The sequence below is a fragment of the Mytilus edulis genome, chromosome 11 (genome assembly GCF_963676685.1).
Source record: "Mytilus edulis chromosome 11, xbMytEdul2.2, whole genome shotgun sequence".
NCBI lineage: Eukaryota > Metazoa > Mollusca > Bivalvia > Mytilida > Mytilidae > Mytilus > Mytilus edulis.
Genome location: NC_092354.1, coordinates 32,256,870 through 32,278,412, shown reverse-complemented (window position 1 = coordinate 32,278,412; position 21,543 = coordinate 32,256,870). Strand labels below are relative to the sequence as shown.

General features: G+C 31.8%; 1 protein-coding gene across 1 annotated transcript; it reads right to left on the bottom strand.

Annotated features, from left to right (window-relative positions):
* Positions 1–1,139: 1,139 nt before the first annotated feature.
* Positions 1,140–8,760, bottom strand: LOC139494188 (uncharacterized). Its single transcript, XM_071282364.1, has 2 exons — positions 8,243–8,760; positions 1,140–1,275 (listed from the first exon to the last, which is right to left on the bottom strand). The coding sequence occupies exons 1-2, from the start codon at positions 8,758–8,760 to the stop codon at positions 1,140–1,142; spliced, it is 654 nt and encodes a 217-aa protein (XP_071138465.1).
* Positions 8,761–21,543: the final 12,783 nt, after the last annotated feature.

Genomic DNA, 21,543 nt, shown 5'->3' with positions numbered 1-21,543 from the left:
CCAAGTTTTTCTTCTAATTAAGTCTTTCCACTTTTCTGTGGAAAGACTTATTGTTTTTCTTCTGATTATTATTTTTTTTTTTTTTTTCGCCAAATTTTGTTCTTGCGATAAATGCTTGATTCGCAATATGTCACTAAGATATTTCTCATATGGTATCATATAGTTTATGCGCTTTTAAATTTCACCCTGCTAAGCCGAACCATTTTCTTTGTAAGAGTTATCTCCCTATTCACTGTTTACTATCAGAGTGCATCTCCTTCGTAACAAAAAAAGATAGCGACAAAATTCTTTTTACAAATTGTTCGTTACATCCTCAGGAATTTTTGGCTAATTTTGATCGAAGTGATTCGATGAAATTTTATAGGAGTTATCTACCTTTACCAAATAAATTTGTCCGTATGTTTTTTTAACTCTTAAACCATTAACCGCATAACCCTGGAATGTTTTTATTTGAGACCCCTAGGTACTAATTTAGAAAATGTGGTCAAGGTCAAAGGTCAAGGTCAAGTTCTCAATGTTGTTTTTTCCTTGTTTTGGCTTTTTCTCCGACATCTTTAAAGATATATATGAAAGAACAAGTGCATAATGTTTGCTTAGTTGTAATGAAGATATGTTACATTTGGTCTGAAACAATCTAATGGCATCTTATAGGAGTTACTGCCCCTGAAATGTCTAATTATTAGGTTTATTGATAATATCTTCAACGTGATTCATTATATAACCAAATGACCTTTAACAAAATATTGAGTGACATATGACCTTGAAAAATGACAACCGGAAGTGACCCTGATAAAACCGGAAGTGGCCATTTTTGCACTTTTTTAATGAAAAAGTACTCAGAATCCATATATTTTGTAATCTATATACATTTACTGATCACTGTGGACTAAAAATGACTTTTGGAAAACCGGAAGTGGCCAATTATCTTCTGGTTAGAAGGTAAAAGTATATAGAAACTTTATATTTTTGGAATTACTGTTAAATAAGCTATTACATGAGACTGGAGGTGACATTAACTTCACCGGAAGTAGCACATTATCTCCCTTATTTAACTCAAAAGTATATGAAAACCATTCATTTATTGAATCAGTATGATAAAACTTGCTTTTTTTAATAGTTTCTTTGATGTGGAAAGACTTTCAATTGTTCTCTGAACAATTGGGTTTTAATTCTTTAATAGTTTGTTCATAATCATTTTTCAATTTCATCATTTGTTTTGATCTTTCCATTTCCTCCTCAAGTTGTGTTTGTATTTCTTGTTCCCCTTCTCCTAACCTGAATAAGAAATCAATATACATTGTAAGTCATAATGACATTAAAACATATTGCTGGAAAAAAAGAACCACTATCCATAACATTTCCGAAAACATATTCTGCAGTAATATTTTGGCTCAGACAATTAATAATCACTCTTGAAGACATGTTTAATTTTTGTTTGTTGAAATGTAGCTCTTGATTTGTGTCAAATGCAAAACTGAATTAAAAATTTTGAAATAAAAATTCAGGACACTTTGGACTCACATTGAATGCAGGTTTAAAGATTTTTTTCAACAAGCAGGGAATCCCACACACGATTTTGATTGGGCATGGTCTTAACGTCTTTTCATTTTCTTCTGGAACCAAATTATTATTTAGTTTTGAAAATACTGCTTTTCCAGTGTGTTCAGAATTGCAATTTGTGAATTTAAATTTGCTTGTTTATCAATTACCTTTTTTAACAGTTTCCCTCTTTTCCATTTATTTTCAATATTAGGCCACACCAATTTGATTCCTTGTTTGACGGACCAGCCCGCACCTATTTTTTTCAAAACAGAGTTTTTTAAAAAAAATTTATGTTCCCGCTTCTAGCATCCGGAAATGCAATCATGTCCATTTCCCGCACCGTTTTTTTTGTAAATATTATAAAAAGATATCAACATCTGTTTTTAAAATCACAGTGTAACCTGTATATATAACAATTTTAAACATTAAAGCACCCCACCACACTGTGTAAATATCTGTGAGAATATTTGTTTTAGCATGAAACCTATTTATCCAAAGCGGGAGTGCTCCGATATAAATTTATGACAGCGGAAATACCTTTTAAGAACCAAAAATTGGATCTGCCACTGACCTATACATCATGTAGTGTACATATTGTATGTTAATGTATTGCTAACTTTGGTCATAAATTTGCATGAAATACTTGTCACTGGACATTTTATAACCAACAACCAACCGATCTTTACATCTACGTATCCATATAAATGTGTTTCTTATCATGCATATGCTGGATTACTAGTATTTCCTTGGTTTTGCTTTATCAGCTGATAGTTTTTGTTCTATTAAGAATGCATTGTGACTGATAGTTTTTGTTCTATTAAGAATGCATTGTGACGTCACGATTTCCATTAAAAAAACTTGCATAGTACAAACACATATGATTTGATCATAAAATGTTAAAATTATTAACTTTAAGATTAAACATGTTAAATAGTGACTTATTTAGCAAGTGTCCACTTTCATTTATATTTTAAATAATTCTCAAATCACATGAATCATGGACAACAAAACATTAATATATTTGATAATAGCAGGCATTGAAAGTGAATAAATATTTCAAAAATGGTTTAAAATAGCATTAATCATCAAAATAAAACAATATTATTAAATTAATGTTCCTGAAACAAGGCACAGAGTCATAAACAGTTGCCATTTAAACACAGTTGATTAAACAAATTGTGCTAATTCAATTAGTAATTGTTTTATCATGTACTACATTGCTTAAAAACATATTAAAAGAGCAAAGCTAGTATCATAATTTTATTCTTTTTAGATTTAACATAGAATTTATATTAAATCACTATAATTTGAACCCAAACTATATATTTTCATGTGAAATTTTTATATAAATTGTGCTCTGCTAGCATTGTTTTTTTCAATATTCATTTGTGCCATACATGTTATCTAACTTACAAGTAGTATCATTCAATGGTCATTATATTTATTCCACAATGATTAAGGACCTTCTAGTCATCTATATTTTTCGACACACATTCAATTGTGTTTTGGTTACTTTATTGTTGCCTAACTGTTGGGTTGATGCATCATTGATATATATCCCACATCTCCTTTGATCATGTGCATTCACATACGACTGCAGATTTTTTGCATTTTTTACATAATCATGATAAGTATTTTATGTTAACATTCAATATGTCAGGAAAACATAACAAAAAAATCTATCTGTATGCATATTTTTTTATGTTAACATGGTATAAACTTTTTTAAGGTCAAGGAACAGTAAATGGGTTATGTCGTAGATTTTGCTCAAATTTTGCATACAATCTTGGCTCGGTAAACTACAACTGACAATCGAAAAAATAATGCATTTATCTATTTTATTATCTGAAATATTGCAGATTGATTTCTTTTATTATGAGTGAATATTTGTATAGAAAGCACATACAATCAGCGAAAACACATACAAAATTTGTCTTAAAATCGCCAAATCTTTTATTCTACTCCATAGATTTTTCTTTAAAAACTGTATGTTGTTGACACATAAAATTCCGTTATAATGATGCAAAATAAAGATAGGGTCACCGACTTCGTTTGTTGTCTAATACTCATTTTTTCATCTTGTTGGTAGTGAAAAACGTCAAAAATCAACGTTTTACGGCCTGCAACACGGCGACGTTACGATTATTTCGACGTTTTATAGGATTTTTTCACAAAGAACACAACATTTAATGATGTATACCGTAAAAACGAAGTCGGTGACCCTATCTTTATTTTACATCATTATAAAGGTAATTTATGTATCAACAACATATAGTTTTTTAAGAAAAATCTATGGAGTAGAATTAGAGATTTGGCGATTTTAAGACAAATTTTAGAAGGTTTTATGCCGATTTTATGTGCTTTCTATACAAATGCTCACCAATTTTGTAAAAATTCAATCAGTAATATTTTAAATGATAAATGAAATCAATGCATTATTTTTTCGATTTTCATTTGAAGTTTATCGAGCCAGAGTCGTATGCAAAATTTTACTGAAATCTGTGACATAGACCATTTACTGTAACTTGACCTTAAAGTATTTTATGAAGCTCAAAATATTTTTTTTATAGATATAGTATTATCCAGTAAGTTCTCATAAAATTTACTGTGTTAACTGCATTGTATGTGTTGTATCTACTAATTTAGTCTAAAACAATTTTTTTCATTCAAATTCAAAATAAACAATTAAAATATGTGTATTTACTGAATATGACCATGCAAATGTGACATTAAAATAGGTAATAATCAGGATGTTAACACTGGATATGCGATAGGTAATAATCAGAAATTCTTATATACATGGTGTAGATGTAGCTAATATACAAATTAAGACACAATAGTTTATTGCCCTGGGGGATGATATTTAATCTGTCATTGGTATAATGATATGATTTTATAATAATGATCACAAATTATCATGATTAAAATTGTCCTCTTCAAAATTTTGATAACTTTTTCAAAACAAATTATTATTTAAGAAAAATATGAAACAGCAGGTTATACTATTATTTTGGATATTAAATTGCAAATTTTAAAAGTAATCTGAATATTGATTTATTAAAATAAAATTGGGTAAATAACTAAATTAAATAAAAAAAAAGTGAGCTGCAAAGCATTATTTAATGCAAGCTGTTATAACAAATGAATAAGTAAACAGTATTCAGGGTAACACAAAAGATGTAAAAATTATTAAACTCAAGGATTTAAAACATTAACATGATTAACTGGGATGGTAATTAAGTCTCGGAACAATATTTTTACATCACAAAGGTTTATTCATTATATGCACTGGACAAAGGTAAAGTCAATATCATCTACATGTATATAGTAACAGTGCATTTATTTATTTTATTTTTTCATTCCTTAAACTTTTCTTTGTCATGTTTGTAGTATCAATATATTTCATATTAAATGATAAACATAATTAAAATGAACAAAAGAAATAACCTGTTGTGTTTTAGAGAGGAATAACTATTTCCATGATGTCTGATGACTTTAAAGAATTGATGAAATAAAGTATGGTGTGAGCCTCAATGAGACAGTAACCCTTCAATGAAAGTACACAATCACACTTAACAAATCATCAATGCAGGAAAAAAGACAACACTATATAGAATTTAGACCCCCTTAAAAGATTTATTTTTCTTGTTAATAGTGACTTGAAAATATAATTTTATTACTGTTAGAATTTTTTGGTCAATCAAATGAGAAGTGCTAGTTTTATTTAGGTAAATACAGTTATTGTAGTTAACTTTCTTATTATTGCACAATGTATATAAATGTAGTATTATATATTTATTATTAGTTAAACATTTACTGTATTTGAGTCTAAATGTATATTTTATTTTGTAGAATCATACTGAATATATATTGGTTTGACCATGATTCCCACTTAGAATATGACACCTGCTAGTACAATTTTGTACACTTTGATGCATAGAAAATATAGATGTCACTGACTCGCTCGTATAGCTGCAAATTGTGAAACAATGGATTAATTTATTATTTAATGCTAGTTATCTAGTATTGTTTTTGGAAATTATGAATATGGCGTGCAGCATTATTCCATGATGATAATGTGATGTTCTGATTAAATTGGACAAGAAGAAAATTGTGCCTTGTACAAATAGGAAAATTACAAATTGTATTAAAGGAGGACCACATTCCTGGAGGACTAATTACCTTGGATTATCATGATCAATTGTGAATTTGGAATAACAAAATTTCGTAGTTGCAGTGAATATTAATCATTTAATAGTGCAATCATACATGTACATTATTTCTGAATTCCATGAATAACAAACCCTTTTTAAAATGGCTGGATCCGCTCCTTGGCCTTCAACATGGAGCCTCGGCTCACACCGAACAAAAAAATATAAAGGGACCCAAAATATTGTCTGTACATAATTATCTATCTATCTATCTAGTAACATTGTTAGTTTTCTTTACTGATTGAATAATATGTCATTATTGTACAAGCATTTATGGGATTAAATAATTTGAATTTGAACAATTGAAATGGGAAAATATTTTGGATAAACGTACATCTGATCAACTGAAACCACATATGAGAATCCGATGTCAGTCTTTAGAATTTAAGACCGGAGTCTAAAGAATACATCAAGTTCTAAAAAGTGATGTGAAAAAAATACGCTGTACGTATGCAGCAAAGTCTTATCGTTTTCCTAATATGTAAGCTTGAAATTGCAGCGTAATTTTATTTTGCACTCTGTGACCTTTGACCTTGGGTGCATATTAAAGGTCACATGAATTAAAGATTATTGGTGAAGGTCCCAAGTCTCTACGACTTCCGGTTCTTGAAATTTTTTTGTACACAATTTTTCAAGGGGAATAACTCATTATAAAGGTTAATAACAAAATGATTGTATGTGTCCATTAACATTGCCATCTGTTCCTGTACATGTTGCCGTTTTCAAATCGATTCTATCTCTTAAACTTTTTGAGAAAAATGCAAAGGAAAGAAATTATTTCAAGGGTATATAACTCTCATAGGGGACAATGAAATCCTTATACGCCTCACACGGTAATACATCATGATAAAATCTACCTATCGTCCAAATAAAGTAATGATATCTTCAAAAACAACGAGAGGGGATCATTTTGAAAAAAATCAAATAAAGGGAGATAACTTCTAAACGGGATGATGAAATCCTTAACAGGGTCATCTGGTTATACCTCATGATGAGGTTTATCGATGGTCTACATTTGGTCTTGATAACTTCAAAAGAAACGTGGGGAGGTACTTCCAAAAAAATGTTGGAAGAAAAAAAAGAAAAAAGAAAAACAATAAGGTCCTTACTTCGCGTAGGGGAAAGACCTTAAAAAAACAGTAGAAAAACAATAAGGTCTTTCCTCGCGTAGAGGAAAGACCTTAATTATAATATATTGATTGCTTTTGAATGCATTACACGGGATAGAACGAGGATCAGTATATTTACGTACTAATCTTTAAAGACCCAAATTGAATAACACAGATTGTTTATTTTGTAAATACATCATCATGAATAAATGTCTTTTACTATTTTTATTTAGTAAATCATGTTATATATGGATAACAATAAAATAATAATCCCCTTATTCTATAAGGCCAAAGCTTTGCAGCACCTATTAAATCGTGTATTTCGTTCCATAGAAGAAGTATACGTCTATTTTGGCTTACAGGCATTTTGAAGGTAATTGACTTACCTGATGCGCTACCTATTTATTAACATAACTCACCTATTCAAAATCAAACACGCAAGCAGATTTGCTGTATGGGTTTGGTAATCTTTTTCCTTTTCCACTCTTTGCATTTGGTTTCCCTTTCTGTTTGTCTTTTACCCCAAGGGTGACTGGTGTATAGAAATATGGTCACTTGGTCTTCTCCCGACCGGCAGTAAAACGCTTGCCGAAGTGGGGCGTCCGTTTGGCTGTGCGGGATGTATCAAGTTCGCAGTCACGTCCGGTCAGAAGCGGGACGTTAAATACGATGCCTCCTGTAATACATTAACGTGCGAAACCCGTCGGATCTTAATCTTAGACCCATCATTGCTGGTCCAGCGTGTCCCACCAACAGACTTTTTAGACATTATTTTGAAACCAATATGTAAATATGTATTAAGCTATATAAGAGAAGATACAGTTTTTCTCTCACACCAAGATCCAAGAGCACTTATGATCTGGGAACGACCAGATACACCTAACTGTAGCCTCGAAACAAAGTTAAAGCTAAACGGTCAACTGAAGCAGTACCAAACAATAGGTAGTCCGCAATATCCAGACAGGATACTGAAAAATCCACATATCATCATTATCTCAAACCTCAAAAACAGCAACGATTCAAGCTCGTTTAGAAAGCTTTGATGTCAAAAGCCTTATACGAACAGTCCATACAATTTAGGAATAGAGGCAATACAATATTGGATCGCAATTATTACTATTTCAATGGCAATAACTATTTGCAGCATCGGGGGACAGCAATTGGAACCAAATTAGCACCAACCTATGGAACATTAGTCATTGGCTTCCTTGAACAAAGACTGTATCAAGAAGTTGAAAATGATTTTTGAGTTGAATTTGCAATAAAATTTGAATTATCATGGAAAAGATACTTTGATGATTGCTTCAGTATCAAATCCGACGAAGAACACCAATTAGTTTCGGCAATACTAAATAACCTTCATACCTCCATAAAATTTACGATGGATGAAAAATTCTGCTTTTAAGTTTAGTCTGCACTCTTTCTCTCAAGCCAATGAGATATTCTTCACTCCATATAGACCAGAAACTGTTAAGGAGTCCTTGTCCTTTCTTCCATAGCTGGAGTAATTTATCCGAAGGGCTTTCACATCTCTTGTAATTTGGATCTTTTATATCAAAGTCAATCTCTGGAATACCAACTTTTGGATTGAGCGATAGAAACTGGCTTGGTGTTAAGGTAATTGTAGAGTTAATGTCGTCACCTACATAAACTAATGGTCGGGAATTGATAATTGCTTCTACTTCTTTTAATAAAGTCTGTAATTGTACATCAGTAAGTAACTTCTTCTTTAAGTTTTTTCGAAGAGAACGTTTCACAAGACCCACAAGTCTTTCGTAGAACCCTCCCATCCATGGCGAAAGTTCGATAATAAAGCTCCAACGAATACCCGAGTTAGAGGCAAAGTTCTGTACATCTTCATCATGCATCACTTGTGACCAAAACCGACTATATAACATTGCTACTTAATTTGAATTGTCACTGACAATAGCACAGGGTGTACCTCTTGTTGATATAAATCGGCGTAACGCATATAGAAATTCTTCTGATGTCAGATCATGAACCATTTCTAAGTGTAATGCTCTAGTTACAGTACACGTAAATAGACATACCCAACGTTTCCTCGTTTCACTCTCGAATTTCACTTGAATGGGTCCTAAATAGTTAAGACCAACACTTGAAAATGGAACATCTTGCGAAACACGAGACTTTGGTAACGGAGCCAACACTGGAACTTTAGTATGTGAAAAAGAAAATTCATACGACGAGAATACTTGTACAGACATTTACAGAAAATTCATGGTTTAGATAAGGTAACATTAATAAAAATGGCAATGGAGTACACAAGAGGTGACACTAATCAGCAACCTTCCTATTACGACACCTTTTTCGACCTGATTGAAGAGCTTGAATTCAGTGATACTTCACAAACATTTGATATAGATAACATTTTTCCAGACGTAAACAACAACGAATCGCAAGATCACAATATTGGGCAACTACTAAAAGAATCTGATAGTCAATCATCAAAAGAAGAACAACCAGCTGAGAATATGGAGACGGACGCCAATGACCAGGAGGACAACACTGAAGCCGTAAGTGTCATAATCGGGTCGAATCCGGGTTAGTTAATCCGAATTAATTACACAGGTTTACACTTGAAAAAGAATAAACACACTTTTGGTTTTTCATGTTAACAAAAATAGACACGCATGCGCAACATCTTGTAAAAGCGTGTGATAACAAACGAAATGGAAACCGCCACGGTATTGTTCTTTCTGTTGTCGCTGATACAAAAAGATTTCAAATCAAATAGGGATTTCTAAACACTATAGGAACCTTCATGCTAGGTCAATCTTTACAGACCCTTATATTGCATAACACTTACACTATCTTCATGACAAATATGTTATCCCTGCAGATAAAGCTAGCTTATTGGTAAGCAGTAGTATCCACGTACCGGGTGCAGATATTACTGGTCCGTGTATATCTGCGTCAAATCCTTTTTGGTTTGGAAATATCAAAAACAAAAAACAAAAAACGAAAGTGATTTCATTTTTCGTTTTTGATTCTTTAAAAACCAAAATGAAAAACGAAAGTGTTTTCATTTTTCGTTTTTGATTTCTAAAAAAAAACAAAACGAAAAACGAAAGTGTTTTCATTTTTCGTTTTTAATTTCTTAAAAACCAAAATGAAAAACAAAATAGTTTTCGTTTTTGTTTTCACAGAACAAAAAACGAAAAACAAAAAGTATTTTCATTTTTCATTTCACAAAAACAAAAAACGAAAGTGTATTTAATTTATCTTTCCCCACACTGTTTAATGTCATTCAAAAAATGACAATGTTGTTATTTGTCATTCATTTAAAGGTTCATCAGAGATAAAATTATAACAATGTTGTCGATTTTTGTTACATATTAAATGTTAAAAAGGGTGAACACAGTTCGTTTTATTTTCTGTTTAAAGGTTTTTTTAGCACGCGTGATTTAGCTGTATGACGTGTGTCGTCTGAAATACAGGTGACGTTTGTTTTTCAACAATCACAATGGCGTCGAGTTACGTTTTATTCAAGGGATCTAAAAGACTATCCTTTAGAATTGAGAACCTGTAAAAATATGTTCCAATAAATATTGTGTGGGTATGGAAATTTTTTTGGCAAACTAAAGGTGCTTTTTTTTCTCAAAACTCATGTCCTGTCTTTTTACAAATTTCATACTAGCCCCCCTCCCCTTAACAAATGAAATGGACGCTACAGAGTAAAACGTCAGAGGACGAATATATGGGTTTGGCGTCATAACCCCCATCCCCCTTTAAGATTAGAAGGACATATTCTTTATATACTGTTACATGTTTGTATATTGTCAATGCAGACTTCAGTCCCACACTCAATGTTGCCTTGTGAGTGTTACATGTACAGAGACTTTTTATCACACTACCTCGCCCCTCCCTCAAACCACTCTTGTCCGGCGTATTTCACACATGCATGTACTGTACTATTGGCTATACAAGTATAATGAAAAAATTGTGCGGCCATTGCATAAAAGATTCTGTATTTTTTTTAATAGAAATTATCGATCTCGGCAATGTTTCAATCATCTGTTTTCGGCTTAGATTTGATAAAAGAAATGCAATTACAATTCGTGTTCTTTTTATCAACCCGTGGGTCACATAAAAGGTATGGGTCAGTGAAACTATATGTTGTTGATACAAGGTTGCTGTTTACATTCTAAATGATACCTGCGTTCATACATTTACTCTTTAAAAAATCAGACCTTTATGTATGCATGATATGTGTTTATTCATATTTACTGTGGATGATAAATTGCTCAGTTGGGCGGCAAACGATTTAATGGCTTCTCAGGTCAAGACATTGGTCACGTGATAAAAGGTCAGAGTTTACGATTTTTTGGTAAACGTTCATGCCTCGTGGTTTTTGGACTCGTATTGACTTATTTGTACTCGTACATTAATAAAAACCAAAGTGGTCAATTCTAGATTTAGCTTCCCTATTTCATATTATTATTATTAAAAAGTGTTGTTAAAATGTTATAAATTCACGAGTGAAGTGACACTTTTTTTCTGAAAATTTGCGTAGGTCCACGGAAAATCCTTAATAATTCCTTAAATAGGTTTGGTAACGTGTTGAGGGGTATAAAATATGAAGTAAAACCATTTTTTTGTTCTTTATTCACTCTAACAGATCACAAAAACCCCGGATACGCAATTGTGTCAGTTTATTCGTGGCGAAGCGGAGATCAAAGGGAGATAACTCGGTACGCGCATCGTAGGATATTGCAATCTCACAACAGTAAATTTGAGTAAAATTAATGATTGCAGATCTATTTCGACGATTTTTTTAATAAGTTTTCAATATTCTATGTTCCTCTGCTGTTGTAACATTAAAATAGTCATGGAAAGGTTGAATATGACATTTTGTTCAAGTACTTACAGGTTATTGAACACTTCCAAAGAAGAAAATTATACATTTAACTGACTTTTCTCTGAAACTTGGACTTATTGTATATTCTCAAACACCTTTTGGTAGATAGAAGGATACAAGAAGGGTTTATCAGTCATTTGTCAGCAGAACCTGTGTTACAATAGAATTGAACTTTTCATTACATTAAAACAAAAATATGGAAAAAAAAGGAAATATGGTCTTCAAAATTGTGAACCTTCCCATTGAATGAAAATAAAATCAATTTGCAGTGGACAGAAGTACATGTACAATTTTTGTTTTATTATACCTGCTTTAAGATACAGTGGTGGATCCCAGGGGGTTTGGAGATTGGAACCTCCTCTTTTTATGGAATACTAAGGCAGCAACCATTTGATTTTCTGGGGGGGGGGGGGGGGCGGGCTATGGTTTTTTTTGGAAATAAAAGTTTGTTTTGCAGTTTTTGGAGAAAAAAATACTTTGTGTTTGATTCTGAGAAAAAAAAATGTTTGTTTCACCCTCAGCTGGCACTATATGTAATGCTAAAATTGAAAGAAAAAAATTGTTTTCGACTTGTCGCGAAAAAAATAGATTGTTTTTCGCCTCAGGCGGAAAAAAAAATTCGTCCAGAAAAAAAACATAGCCCCCCCCCACCCCAGAAAATCAAATGGTTGCTGCCTAGCATTTGAATGGGATCATATGGTTGGAACCCTCCTTTTTATCCTTGGTTGAGAATATCACCACCCATGTTTAAAATTGTCTGGATTCACCCTGAGATAAGAAACTTTATAAGATGTACAAGTTCTATAGCTTGCCTTAATCAAGAGAAAAAAATCTGAACACCCAAAGAACCAGAAAGGGATTTAAAACATAATAATCAACACAAAGATAACTGAAAAAAGCTGTCACATTGCAATCTGATATCATGCAGATCTCATAATTCCTATTATTTGTACTATTTCAAGTTTTGCTTTATTTGTTTTCCTTCTTACATTTGAATTCAAAAGTCCTGCAACCAACTGTTGAGTCCTTTCAATTAAAATATTGATTGAATAATAAGCTAAGCTGACCAGTAAATAAAGTTTGAAAATGCTTTGTTGAAATAAAATAGTGGTATTATGTCATAAAATATACTGAATCAACTTCAAATTTAATCCAAATTCATATTTACCTGCCCTTAAATGTATAGTCAATTGAACTTAAAAAAACAAAAACCTGAGACTACTACAATGTATAACATAGAGATTGGTCACTTTCCATGTTATAGTAGTCTCAGACAAAAACAAAACTGACTTAAATACAATATGTTCAAATTTTTTTTTAAAAAGGACAACAATGAGATATTTATTATTCTGATCTCAGAAATAACCTCATAGTATCAAATCAGAATGTCAGTTCTTAGAATTGAGATAATCAATTTAATCACATTATTTACTTTTATAAAAAAAAATCTCATGATATTATAGGTTTTCTTGAATAAAAAGCCAATTAATTACATTTGGCACTTGTACTTAACTTTTCAAAATTTTTACAACTTATTATTGTATTATCATTAAATTCTTTTTTTAAAAAGCTATAAAGTGGAAATTGACATTTAAATATGGTATTATTGCCAATGAGATAACAGTCTAGAAACTTATCACCAGAGTCCAAGTGTCTGTTAGCAGTGACAGTTAAATTACAAGTCCCTTTACATACATCAACAATGAATAAATTCCATTGTTTTCAGGCAAATGAGGAATATAAGAGTAACAATAGCTATTGTCTTACTACATGTACAAGAGAATGATAGAAATGATAATATAAATAAGGAAATATCAGAGACAAAAAAGACAGGACTAAGCCACTGGACTATATGTGAAGTATTCCCTTACTAATCCTTATAGGAGCTGCTGTATACTTAGAAAAAATGATGTTGATGACTTGGCCCCATCAATAAGCATTTTAGACATTATATTATTGTCAATTGCAATCTGTTCTATTTGTTCCAACCTATAATGAGTATCAAAATTTATACCTAGGGTGGAAATAAAACCCTTGTATGTTCATTTATTTTTATTGTTCTTTGTGTACATAAAATGTACATGTATATGAAATATATCAAAGGCAAAAAAAAATGCTGTAATGTAAATATGGTAATTTGTAAACATCATTACACCCTCATTATTTAAAGTCCTAGTAAAGGAAGTCCTTGCACCTAGCTAGACGTGTTTCCTAGGCAAGATTTATTATATAACTATTGAAAGTATAACACGATAAAGGTTGTAAGTATATAGTAACATCAACGTGCAATTAAGGTAAACAAACTATCAAACATAAACAATCTACCACGTGTTTGTTTGCTGTGCTTGAATTCAAAACGACCCATCAGGCTTATTTACACGAATTTTTGCTAAAGCAGACAGTTAAATATGTCTGTTTACCTTATGAGGTCTGTTAAGAATGGATTTACTGTTATGACTTGTGAACTGCATGGAAATTTAATGAAGAAAACATTGATTTTTACCGTAACTTTTGAATACACAACATTCCCAAGGTATCCCCACAAAACACATGGCTACTTTGTAACGATGGCTGGTAACGTGTAGCCACTTTCTAACGGTAAATGTAATTGGATGATCTTCAAAGATCAATAATAAAATTGCTACATAATGATTGAATACGAAATTGTGTCAGATTATAAATAGCGGAAAAAATGTAAACATTGAAATCCGCCATTTTGACGTAGGAAACAAACTAATTTTCAATCTTGGATTAAAGGACATTGCGCACATTGCCAGCGTATCATGCATATAAACCAGTCATCTGCAAATATATCTTTCAATTGTTTTTTTACACTTACTTTTTTATGTTTTAGTTAATTTAATGTTTTAATTTACTACAGAACGGGACATCGTTCTCAAAGATGCCGTAGAAAACATTATAGGGGGCGCTGTTTGTTGGCCTAAACATTTTACATACGGGTCCTTTTTGTGTCGACAAGTTGACCTTTATCTGTCAGATTCAGGCGTTTGCCGTCCAACTGTGCTGCGGTAAACATTAGGTATTAACACTTCACCGAAGGGATGAGTTTAATTAATATATTTTAGTATTTTTAATACTTTATAAAGATAGACCCTTTTTTCTTATGTTTAAAAATACTGCCACGGCTCACCCAATGACATATGATACCCATTGACATATGATGGGATTAAATTTTCCAAATTTCTTCTTGAATATTATATAATATATTAATTTCATTTTAATCAAATAAAAGGTAGGTGTAGTTTTGCACATATATCTAATGACGTCATTTAGTCATGTTACGATGTTTTTTTTTTGTAATTTTGTTGCGGATCAAATGTGAAACTATGGAAACACTTATGGTACACCCTTGTACAGTTATTTTACTGCAAATAAGTCGGAACTATTAGTTAAGTTGTTTGCTATAAGCTGGAATCTGTTCATCATGTGGAGTCAACAAGAAAAAATTGCATTACAATGTCGACTTTCTAATATAAATGTAATGACATAGTAATAAGGAGTCGACATATTGAATTTAACTTGTTCATTGACTAAAGTCGACAACTCGTGCATTTGATGATGGGTCAAAACCACGTGACAATTTGGCAAAAAATATAAGTCTATTTTTAAATTGATTTCCATATCGGGCATATGTCGCTTGTTTCGTGCTTCGGGTGGGTGTCGCTATCCATAGATTTCAAGTTCATATTAAAGGTCGAGTTGTTGTTCGTAGTTATTTGGTTTAAAAGGGGGAACGGCAGTCAAATTCAGATTTTATTTTTTACTTAAAGCAGAGCACCGACGCGAATGAATCAGATATAGGAGGCATGGCCGTGGAAATCAATAGCTATCGGCCTATGACCAATGCGGATAATCTTTATACATCTGATGTTTCTCTTCTTCATAAATGATATGTATTTGAAATAAGGGAGCTACCATTTGATTTTTATGGGGGGGGGGGGGGGGGGGGCTAGGATGAAAAATTTTGTCCTGCATTTTTTTTTAGTTGAAATCTCTGTCCTGCCTGTTTATTTTTCACTCTATTCGGTCCTGCCTTTTTTTTTTATTAGTTTATCCTGACTTTTTTTACCTAAATTGTCATCCTGCCTTTTTTTTGCAAAGTGTCTCATCCTGCCTTTTTTTTTACTCAAAACTCCTGTCCTGCCTATTTTTTTCAAATTTCATCCTAGCCCCCCCATAAAAATCAAATGGTAGCTCCCTAAGAATAAGCGTCTTTGGCATGAAAATGGTTACATAAGAGACATTTCTCCACCATATACCAAATAGTGAGGAAGTTAACAGCTATAAGCCAGATACCAAAGGAGAGAAGTTAACAGCTATGGGTCACCGTACGGCATTCAACAATGAGCACAGCACTATTAATTTGTTCAAATACATTTAACAATTAACGAAAAAAATATGTTATAGTTATTGACCAAGCAAGTCGGTATATACGATTTAATCTGCACGGCTCTGGTGACCCTTATTAATCTGAACGACGTAGGAGTTCGGGTTAAAGGGTCATCCAGAGCGTGTAGATTAAATCGTATATACCGACTTGCTTGGTGAACATTTAGGAAATATGCGGACGATAATCCGCAATCAGCGGCTCCTATGAAAGTTTATTGTAGGGTAAAGAAAGGGGAATACGTTTTTATGAATTTAAAGATTGGGAAGTGTTAAATTATTTTATTTTTTATATTTAGGCTTCTTCCATAATCGAAATATTATTAAGAGGATTGCGATTTAATGGTAGATTTTTTTTTTTCGTTTCTCTTTAATCTATTCCCAATTTTTATATAAATCAGTGACAATATTGTGTATAGACACCTTTCTATTTGAAAACTATACTATATGTTGCCCTCTAGATGTCCTTAATTTGATTTTGTTGTTTGATTGCTGTCTTATTGACGTATAATCTACATCTCATACAGTTCTAGTTCCATTTGGTGTACTTTTTAAATGTGAAAGAAAAATTAAAACTGAAAGAGTTATTGAATATAAATTGCTTGCCTTTTCCCCCGCATTTATATGCTTAGAGGAAGATGAACCGAGGAGAGATTATCCTAAATTCAAAATATCAAGTAAACTGAAGAAAAAATGTTTCTCTTTTCAATCATCAACTCCCCCTCTCCACTTAAAATTTGGTTTTCTACAGTATTAATATTTTGAGACATGTCTCAGCTAAGCTAAGTCTGATTAATCTGCTGCTTATTCCCTAAAATATTAAGTAAACTGAAGAAAAAAAATGTTTCTCTTTTCAATCTTTAATTCCCCCTCCCCCTCCAAATTTTGTTTTCTACAGTATTAAATTTTGAAGACATGTGACATTTGTCTCATGTAAGCAAAGTCTGATTGATCTGCTGCTTATCCCCCTTAAATATGATCCTCATCAAATTCAATCCTAGTCACTAAAAAGCCGGGCATACTTATCTAATTAGTCGTAATGAAATCCATTGAGTATAAAACTAATCCACATCAGATTTTATTTATTTGTTTATTCTAAAATACATCCCTTTTTGACAGAAGTTACAAAAAAAATAATTTTAATCCGGTTTGTCTGTGAAACACTGATTTAATAATTATATTGATGTTGTCAAATATTTTATTTTATGCCCCACCCTTTTTCTTGAAAACATATTATGTTTTATGTGTACTATTGTTTTTCTGTTTGTCTTTTAAATTTTTAGCCATGGCGTTGTCAGTTTCTTTTAGATTTATGAGTTTGACTGTCCCTTTGGTATCTTTCGTTCCTCTTTTAGCATAAATTCTTCAAAAATTGTTTTTAGTCTCACTTCACTCGCGATCGGTGATATCTTTTTAATTCTATGAAATTACACAACTTCCAAAATCCAGGGTCCGCCCCTAAAGGTCGGAGTTCTTTTGAACTGTGCAGTATATCTAAGGTATTTAATGCACACCTTTGCTGTGCCAAGGCTTTGCTTACAAGGCTCTGAGACGCCATGGACTTTCTGTTTGAAAGACCTTTCATGATATTCTGGTTTTGTCGGATAAAAACGCAACTCTTAACACTAGAAGAATGAAACATTTTTGGTTGAATTAATAATTACAAGTACAGAAAGTAAAGTCCTATCGTGAAAGATCCGTATAAGTAACGCTTTGTCACAGCTTCTGTTTTTTAACCAAAAGGTCTGTGTCGTCATGTCGATTTTAATGGCAATGCCTGCATTTTCATCTGTTGGTTTTTGCTGTCTAAATATCCGTGTGTATTTCAATATCAATAAAGAAATAAAACTAGGAGGGTTCCTCAAAGAGGAAATATAGACTTATTGCCGATAGTATGGGTTACTGGAAAGAAACAAATTCAGTTACGTAGAGGTGTCAATAAATGAAAATAATGATCACTGGCATATCAACGTGCCACACTGTCATTCGACATGTTGACTCATTATTCTATGCGTGCACCATTCTGTCTGCATATCAATTAAATATGTCGAAATGTTCACCAGTCTGATACGTGTGCACCTGTTCTTGAATATAGTCACCAATTTGTCTAAATGTCTACATGCCGACCAGTCTGTCTACATGTCTGCTGCAAATCTATATGTTCAACAGTTAGTTTTTGTGTTCATTAGTCAATCGAAATACTCACTACAGTCTGTCTACATGTCTACAGTGTTCTCCATCTATCTATGTGTCGATCTGTCTGTCTATATACATGCATGCATCTACACTGCTTGTACAAGTGTTAAGAATCTCAACACTTTTTGAACGCCTTTTTGTAAAACTTCTGAAACGCGTAACAGTGTTCTAAACATTAACTGTGTTCCAGTTTTAAACATCATATATGCATCTTTCGAACGCTATGTGTGTACTCCTTGAGCGCAGAGTATTTCAATATGGAACATATCCTTGTGAGCAAAATGTACACCGATACGCCTCCCAAGACTGCTATTCTCTGTTCTATGATCGGGTTGTTGTCTCTTTGACACATTCCTCATTTGCATTCTCAATTTTATTGTAACACTTTGGAACGCTCGGACTGTGTTCCAGAAATATGTGTAAATATCAATCATAACTCATAGTGTATACTACTGGAACGCATTTTATATGTTCCAGAAAAAATGTTCCTTTCTCTGAAATATTTCTTTGGTCTTGTAAAAATAATTATTTAATTTATTAAAACAGCTAGAATAAAAATAAAATCCTGTAACAATACAATGTGATACATTAAACCATTTAAAATGACATGTTAAATAATTTAGAAATATAACATTTGACAACGAAAATTTAAACTATAATTAATAGACAAAATGTGTTCTAATATTTTACCATACACAAATTTCGTTACATTGAAAATTATTATATTACAACAAAGTTTGCTAAAGAGCACATTTTAACTCATCGTTTATTAGGTCAAGCACTGTCCTGAATTTCTTTACCAAAAAACCGATGTCAGTCATCATGGCTCGTTAATAAGCAATATTTTCCATTATCCACAGCGTGCACAGAAATTCAGACAGTCACTATCAAACATATTAAAGTACTATGTATATATGCTGATAAAATTCGGTTTCAGTGCTCATTTAACACTGATACCTTTGGGTATTTTAAAACTTGATTTGAATCGTGTACAACTGATTTTGAGCTCGATTTTAATAGGATTCGTCTAATACTCCTTAACCATGTTATCCATCTACCATATTTTTTAAATATCAATGATAAATTTTATATTTAAAACGTTTGGCCTTTACATACTATAAATTTTAAAGTAGAGAAAAATTCAAATTTTCAATTCTTTTTTTATAATAGACATTCAAAAATATTATTAACACTGAATAGTGCAATCAGTACCAACATGAGGCAATGTGGTATGAACACTTATGGGACAACCATCTACTAAAGTTCAAATGAAATGAAGCAATTATATGCCAATATTCGATCTTCGGACATTTTTAGTCGAATTACATACAACATACAATGTATTTCAATTAAAAACTCAAAATTTCAACATGTCAGTTAAGTGGTTTCCGTTGATTCATGTTTGTTGTACTAGTCTTTCTTTTTTGTGAATTGTTTTGACATCTTCCTCTAATGATTTGTTAATCTTTTACATGTCTGGGCCTTTGTTGTTGGGTTGCTGCCCATAAATTAGAAATTTTGCAGTGTTTGCTCAAGTTGGTTATCAACTTGAATTATTTTTGAAACCTTAAAAAGATCTTCTCCTCTGATAATACAAATTAATAACTTTTTATGGAATGATAGTACTCCAAAAGTTAAATCGGAAGTTATTCAAAAGTCTCCTAGCGAGGGGGGACTGAAAGCACCAAATTTTGAAGTACAGCTGTTATCCTTTCGTATCATGTGGGTAAAACGATTTTTGTCAGAACATGACTCTAAATGGAAACATGTTTCCAAAGCATTCTTCTCCCTTTTTGATTTAGAGGACTTATTTATGAGCAGATGTGAATTTGAGTTTTTAAATTTAAAAGCACCTCTTTTTTATATAGAAGTGCTATCTGCTTGGAAACGTTTCAAGGGTATTTTCATCCCGTTAAATGCATTTCATGTTAGAAAAGAATTTATTTGGTTCAATCCGTTTATCAAGGTTAACAGAACGAGTATTTTTTACAGATCTTGGTACACGAAAGGCATAAGGTTCATTAATGATATTGTAGATGATAAAGGCGAATTTTTGTCTCATGACGCTATTAACAAAAAATATAATTTGAATGTTACTTTTGTAGACATTCTTTCTATTAAACTTGCTATACCACGTGACTGGAAAGATTTGTTATTACAACAACACATGTCACCTAAGAGCAACTCTTTTGGATTCGTTTTTGAGCATGAGAATAAAAAAATGCCTATTAGCAAATTATATACTAAAGATGTATATTCACTTTTTATCGATCGGGTAAGTGTTTCTCCTATTTCACAACAAAGGTGGGAAGAAAGTTTTAATATAGAAATTAGTGACGAAAAGTGGAACAATATTTATTCACTAGCTTTTAAATGTACTATTGAAAGCAAACTACAAGCTTTTCAATATAAAGTGTTACACAGAATAGTCTCACATAATTATCTCCTTGAAAAATATAAACTTTCTTTAACTAATGAGTGTGCCAGTTGTAAAGAAATAGAAACTATAGAGCATAAATTTTTTGAATGTATAGAAATAAAACGATTTTGGAGAGAATTTTCTAATTGGTGGCATTTAGTTTTTGGAGTAAAAAATTTTTTAAATAAAGACAGTGTCATTTTTGGTATATTGAATTCTGATAACTTAGTGTTAAACTATTGTATTTTACAGGCAAAATATTACATTCATTATGTAAAGTACACACAATTAGACAGATTGTTTATATCTGTGCAATCTTTTCTCAAATTTTTGAAAAGACGTCTGGAGATATTAGAATATTTATATCTTTCTAAAGACAAGCACGAGTCATTTGTCGACAGATGGGGGGAATTTATGGAAGTTATTAATTAAATTTTATTCTCGATATGATCATGTATATTTAATGTATTCCAAAGTATCTTTTACTTGTATCATATACCGATTATTCACATCATTTACTTGTATTTGTTTTTACTATGTCTTATTCGTAAAATATCAATAGTATGACTATGCCATATGTCAATCACTTATATATTGTAAAAATGTATGTATGTATGTATGCACTGTAGCTTGAACACCAAAAAGATCAATAAAAAATAAAAAAAAGATAATACAAATTAAACCAAAGTTGGCCTTATAAAAATGAAGGGTATCTAGAGCCTCTCTGTTTAGGTAAAATGAATATTTTGGGTTGCTCATATACTCATGTTTATGCATCAA